This window comes from Sinocyclocheilus grahami, unplaced genomic scaffold (assembly GCF_001515645.1).
Source record: "Sinocyclocheilus grahami isolate Dianchi unplaced genomic scaffold, SAMN03320097.WGS_v1.1 scaffold571.1, whole genome shotgun sequence".
Classification (NCBI taxonomy): domain Eukaryota; kingdom Metazoa; phylum Chordata; class Actinopteri; order Cypriniformes; family Cyprinidae; genus Sinocyclocheilus; species Sinocyclocheilus grahami.
In genome coordinates, this window is record NW_015505750.1 from 130,319 (window position 1) to 137,220 (window position 6,902).

The following is a 6,902-nucleotide window of genomic DNA, read 5'->3' on the forward strand; positions in this document are numbered from 1 at the left end:
TGCTCAATGCAGCGTGCCGAACGACAGTCGCATCACAGAGCAGATTTAATTTCCCCAGTGAGGAGAGTGAGTCGAGCTGACTGACAAGAAGAGTGAGGTGAGACAGACAAGACGATCGCGGATGATTTAGTTTCGAAACGATTTGCAAAAGCGCCTGTTTGGCAGTATTTTGGATTTTGAAAAGCCTGTTGACGTTTGCCGTTTATCTAAGGTGATTTTGGAAGTTTTTTTGAAACTTTCGTTTCTTATTTAATTGGTTCCACAGTGTTTGCTGATTTTTACTTTATTTAAACTTTGTGTAATTTATTTATTTTATTTGACATCAAGGTGTATGCCTTGCCTCCAAGCTTTCTTATTCGTTTTGCTAATAAACTTTATATGTTTCTTATTTATTTGGTTATATATTATACATATATGTTTACTTATTTCCTGTTTTGTTACTTATTTAAACTTTATGTAAGCTATTTGTTATTTATGTTAGGCATAGCCTGCCCTATAGCATGGTGTATTTTTATTCGCTTTGTTAATAAAAGTTCTATGTTTTATATATAGGCTCAAGTGAGTTTGACGTTGTATTTTCTTGTTGCATTCAAGCAATTTACGCTGAATTGCCGCTAATTCGAAAGTGAAAGTAAAATGCGCATGGTGCTTTTAAGCTATTTAAAAGCAAAGGAAAGCGAGGAAAAGAGGGAAACGAACTAAAAACGAACAATTGCTTTACGCTAAATTGCCGCTATTTGAAAGTGAAAGTAAAATGTGCACGCCGGTGGGAAAATTTCCTCACCGTCACAACCCTACTGTTTAAATTACTCTTCTTCATATTCTATCAGTTATTCTTATCATATTCACTTTGAATGTGGCACTTCTGATTTCACTTTGTGAATGTGTATTTAGATGCTGTTGAGGGCCTTTGTTGCCAATCTGAAGTCCAGTTCTCCTACTATTCGCCGAACAGCGGCCAGCTCGGCTGTCAGCGTGTGTCAGCACTCACGACTTTATGTAAGTTACTTGTTATTTTATATTAGGCATAGCCTGCCCTATAGCATGGTGTATTTTTATTCGTTTTGTTAATAAAAGTTCTATGTTTTATATATAGGCTCAAGTGAGTTTGACGTTGTATTTTGTTGTTGCAGTCAAGCAATTTATGCTGAATTGCCGCTAATTCGAAAGTGAAAGTAAAATGCGCATGGTGCTTTTAAGCTATTTAAAAGCAAAGGAAAGCGAGGAAAAGAGGGAAACGAACTAAAAACGAACAATAGCTTTACGCTAAATTGCCGCTATTTGAAAGTGAAAGTAAAATGTGCACGCCGCTTTTGCACGTTTTGCTAATAAACTTTATATGTTTCTTATTTATTTGGTTATATATTATACATATATGTTTACTTATTTCCTGTTTTGTTACTTATTTAAACTTTATGTAAGCTATTTGTTATTTTATATTAGGCATAGCCTGCCCTATAGCATGGTGTATTTTTATTCGCTTTGTTAATAAAAGTTCTATGTTTTATATATAGGCTCAAGTGAGTTTGACGTTGTATTTTCTTGTTGCATTCAAGCAATTTACGCTGAATTGCCGCTAATTCGAAAGTGAAAGTAAAATGCGCATGGTGCTTTTAAGCTATTTAAAAGCAAAGGAAAGCGAGGAAAAGAGGGAAACGAACTAAAAACGAACAATTGCTTTACGCTAAATTGCCGCTATTTGAAAGTGAAAGTAAAATGTGCACGCCGGTGGGAAAATTTCCTCACCGTCACAACCCTACTGTTTAAATTACTCTTCTTCATATTCTATCAGTTATTCTTATCATATTCACTTTGAATGTGGCACTTCTGATTTCACTTTGTGAATGTGTATTTAGATGCTGTTGAGGGCCTTTGTTGCCAATCTGAAGTCCAGTTCTCCTACTATTCGCCGAACAGCGGCCAGCTCGGCTGTCAGCGTGTGTCAGCACTCACGCAGAACACACTACTTCTACACCTGGCTCCTCAACGTGCTGCTCAGTAGGACGCTTACACTCTAAAACGCACATGTGGGAAAAAACTGATTCTGTCAAAATGCTATGTTTCAGATGTGTTAATTCATCTTCCTGTTTTCTCTCTCTCAGGTTTGGTAGTGCCAGTGGATGAGGAACATTCCAGTCACCTGATTCTGGGTGTATTACTGACGTTGCGCTACCTGATGCCTCTTCTTCAGCAGCAGGCTCCTAACACCAGCCTGAAGGGCAGCTTTGGTCTTGTTCGTAAAGAGGCAGACATCACCCCTACACCGGAGCAGCTCATTCAGGTACAAGAGCTGATAAAGTTCATTGTATCCTTGTGATTTGTGTTATGTTGATCTATGTGTACTGTACTGTATTTGTGGACATGTAAACTCTAATCTTTGGTTCTCAGGTCTATGAACTGACCCTGCACTACACGCAGCACTGGGATCATAATGTGGTGACAGCATCTTTGGAGCTTCTGCAGCAGGTGTTTCGCACTCCTCCCCCTGAGCTCTTGAACGCACTCATCACACGTGGCAAAATATCACACACCAGTGTCTTTAGAGAAGAGACAGAGTTCCGTGCACGAAGTGGCAGCATCCTCGAGCTTATTGGTAAATATTGTTATTATACAGTCTGTTGCATATAGTCAGTGCCATAATAGTTTGGTTATCTCTGCTACACTGTCAGTGGAGAAACACCTTGTGAGGAAAAATAAGGTTTGTGTTGTGTATATAAGTAGAGATCGACTGATAGTGGATTTTACCGATAGTAACTAAATTAGGTAAATGTGGCTGAACAATAACCAAGTCATTTGCAGATTGTTTTTAAAACCAGTAATACGAATGAAAACCTTTCAATTAAAATGGTTGGATTTTATTAAAAATAAACAATAATGACATAATCATGACAATATTTTGAAATTCAAATAAATGTATATACATATGTTAAATCACTACTGACAAATTTATTATTTTAATTTTGTTGTTATATGAAATATATAAATAATGTACAAGAAGGGGTGAGAGAAAAAAGGTGCAGAAAACATGAACCATATGCTGCGCATACGTTTTAGATGTATATATTGTACTTTGCTCGTATGTTTAACTACTTCATAAAGTTTATTTAGCAAGATGAGCACAGAGGAACATGGAGAAATTAAAGTATCGGCATTGATTTTCACTGATTACCACTTTATTTGGCAAAACTATATCTGTTGACCTCTATTCATAGAAGTAATCTCGTTTTTGGATTTTTTTATGTGAAGTTGAAATCTGAAATTTTTTCAGTTTAATTCAAATCTTTGTTACTCATTAATAACATACTCTCTTCAAATTCAGCTCTTAATATTTCCCACACCGCTTCTTTATATTGTCTATTCTGTTTAATAACAAATCATTGATCTGTAAGTTCACTGCAACACTGCAAACAATTTCACCATGCGTGAGATCTTCATCCTCTGCTTCTTCCTTCCTCTAACCCTCACAATGAATTTTTGGGCTTTTCTGCTCTCTTCACTTCCTGTTTCCCGCATACAGCTGGTGGGTCAACATGCAGTCCTCTCCTCCTCAGGAAGCAGAAAGGTGACTTGTCTGCCCTTCTTTTGCATCTAACCTACTGACATGTTTCTGTGTGTGCTTCGAGGGCTGTCTGTGGCACGTCAGTAGAACAGTTTTGTTATTGAATGTGCGGTTGGAATTTTAGACTGTCAAAGAAAGTTAGAATGGTGTTTGGAATAGAAACATGTTTGTTGCATTGTAATGATATGCCTTGTATGTTGTGCTTGTTTTAGGTAAGCTGTTGTCAGGTGAAGAGGAGGGTTTGGAAGATGACCCTGAGAGGGCAGAGGTCACCACAGGATCATTCTCTGGTAAGTTGAGGAGGGGAGTACTGTCACGTTTAAGACTTGCAATTTTCTCCTGATGGATGAAAAAAATCAGCCTTACAATCTCATAAACTAATCTGCAAAATAAATACAGACTTGGTAAGCATAAGAGACTACTTTCAAAAACAATAAAAAAGTCTTTCCGACTGCAAAATTGGACGCTAGAGTAGATTTGAGGATTTGTTGTTTTGCCTGAGCACCCTGGCAACCACATAGCAACATGCTGGCACTTACACAAAACACCTTAGTAACCACAAAGAAACCACACGGCTGCCACCATCATGGCCATGAATTGTACTTTCTTCATAAAACAAACAAATTCATTTTAATTTGTACACACTCCTTGAGTTCAAACAAATGCATTGCATGAAATGTATGGAAGGATTAATGCTTTGTTTCTCTCACATTTCTTCAAGCCTCGGTTGGTGGCGACAGCTCCAGTGAAGCTCCCTCCTCATCAGGTGTTTCGTCTCTTGGCACATCTGACATCATCACAGAGCAGCCACGCTCCTCCCAGCATGCTTTGCAGCCGGGAGACTCAGTGGACCTGAGTGCATCAGAGCAGGGTGGAGGGCCTGATACTCCAGATGAGGAAGACGAGGAGGACATGCTAAGTCGCAGCTCAAGCGGGGGCGCTGGGGTCGTCAGCACGTCTGGTGACTTATTAACCGATGGGAACCAGATGTCGACGGGAGCAGTGTCATCACCCCCTAGTGATAGTTCCCAGACGACTACGGAGGGGCCGGACTCCGCCGTGACGCCTTCAGACTGCGCCGAGCTCGTAAGTGTCACCAGCACCAGCAGACGCTATCGGAACTATTCACCACCTTCCCCAACTCCCACAGAAGGGCCGGACGCGCACTCTGACAGCGAGTTATCTATCTACAGGCCATCCTCTTCCTCCTCCTCTACCTCGACTTCTTCCTCCACCTTTTCTGCCATCTCTTCCTCTAGCAGTAGTGACCAGGTCAGCAGAGGACAGGGGGTGAGGCTATTGTTGCTCTTCCCTGCCCCGATAGAACCCCGCCCCTGATTTGCTCCGTCCCCCCATGCACATCCTCATCCCCTTGAGGTGTTTGAACACCTTTTATTTCCCTGATTCTGGACCAGTGATTAAAAACCTAGTCCCTACAACACTGATGCTGATCTCAGATCAATTTTAAGGGCTTCATTTGAATATGCGTCAGTGTTGTTATTGACAACTTACACTAAAACTGTTAAAAATAATTTTTGGTAATTGAAATAAAGATAAAGTAAAATTAAAAGTATTAGATTAAAAACTTAAGTTTAAAAAATGAAAATTCAGAATGTTGATTTGACAACCAACTTAAGTTTAAATATTACAGTTACTAAAACCGAAATAGAAATAAATTAAAGCTATTTAGAAATATTTAAAGAAAACAAAAACTAATAAAAATAACAAGCACATAACAAAATGACTAAAACTTAAACTAAAATTAAAATGAAAACTGACAATATAAAAATTAAAGCTAATTCAAAATGTGCCTTTTACTTATGCCTTTTCTAATATTACCTTTCATGCTGTGTGTCATGTAGCTGTATGTGAACATAAACTATCTGCAAAGTTGTGAAGCCAACAGTGCATGATAAATAAAGTTATTGTCTATCAAATAAAAGAGTCGGCTTGCAATCGCCTAAACGAGTCGTCAGGAATTCGAATCTTATTCTGTTACGGCTCTATGTCACGAAGTAACACATTTGCATAATGTCTGCCCACGTCCTACGTCGCCAACTTGCCCGCCCACAAACAGTAAAATTTCCTCGTCGAGAAGATGCTGTATCCTACGCTGTGAGAGTAAATTTGTTTTATCACATCTTATAATTACCACAAACTTGTTAACACTTGACACTTACCACTGAAAAACATCCTGCTCCAGTCGTGCTTGCGACTCAGTCTCTTGTCGATCAGCCAGTTCAACCGTTTCATCATCAGACTTCGGCTCGAATTGGTAAGGTACAAGTCTCCAGGGCTGTCATTCTGTCATGGTAATGGGCGTTTCGTTTCGGACACGCGCTGTACGCATCAGACCAATCCAGAGCCAATCTCTCTAAGGCTCTGGACCAACTGTGAGAGTAAATTTGTTTTATCACATCTTATAATTACCACAAACTTGTTAACACTTGACACTTACCACTGAAAAACATCCTGCTCCAGTCGTGCTTGCGACTCAGTCTCTTGTCGATCAGCCAGTTCAACCGTTTCATCATCAGACTTCGGCTCGAATTGGTAAGGTACAAGTCTCCAGGGCTGTCATTCTGTCATGGTAATGGACGTTTCGTTTCGGACACGCGCTGTACGCATCGCAAAGGGTCTGAATACTTAGGACCATGTGATATTTCAGATTTTCTTTTTTAATAAATCTGCATAAATGTCAACAATTCTGTGTTTTTCTGTCAATATGGGGTGCTGTGTGTACATTAATGAGGAAAAAAAATTAACTTAAATGATTTTAGCAAATGGCTGCAATATAACAAAGAGTGAAAAATTTAAGGGGGTCTGAATACTTTCCGTACCCACTGTAAATAATACTAAAATGACATTGGATTGAATTTGAGCCATTTCCTGGTTTTGATAAAAGTGATGATCTCTGGCCACAAGCTCCCTTCTGCCAAATTAGAAGACTAAAATTTACAAAGTTAATATCTAATGAGTCAGCCATGAAATCCTCACTATTTTCCGGTGGTGCAGCTGGCAGTAGATTAACACCCTACTTTTGGTTTTTGTGAGGCCCAAAATGCTCTTGACATGGATATTATTATGCAAAAGAAAGCTGCGATCAAGCAATATTTGTATGAGTTCCTAAAGTGATACTGCATGTCTGACTGTTACTGTCCTTTGTGTACATTTGCATGAATAAGTTGATGTGAATGTTTATGCTTGTTTGAGCGAGTGGCCCATTCTGTTATGTCTGTATTTATCGACGTGTGTGTGTAAATAAGTATATATATATATATATATATATATATATATATATATATATATATATATATATATATATATACATACAGAGCAAAAC

The 6,902-nt window shown here is 38.8% G+C and overlaps 1 protein-coding gene across 1 annotated transcript in view; it reads left to right on the forward strand.

Moving 5' to 3' along the window:
• LOC107556526 (huntingtin-like) overlaps positions 1-6,902 on the forward strand; it is a 54,786-nt gene that overhangs the window by 8,889 nt on the left and 38,995 nt on the right. Inside the window, exons 7-12 of the mRNA XM_016239666.1 lie at positions 1,857-1,998; positions 2,103-2,281; positions 2,389-2,593; positions 3,518-3,562; positions 3,772-3,849; positions 4,281-4,831. Coding sequence (XP_016095152.1) covers positions 1,857-1,998; positions 2,103-2,281; positions 2,389-2,593; positions 3,518-3,562; positions 3,772-3,849; positions 4,281-4,831 — 1,200 coding nt within the window. The remainder of the gene's footprint in view (positions 1-1,856; positions 1,999-2,102; positions 2,282-2,388; positions 2,594-3,517; positions 3,563-3,771; positions 3,850-4,280; positions 4,832-6,902) is intronic.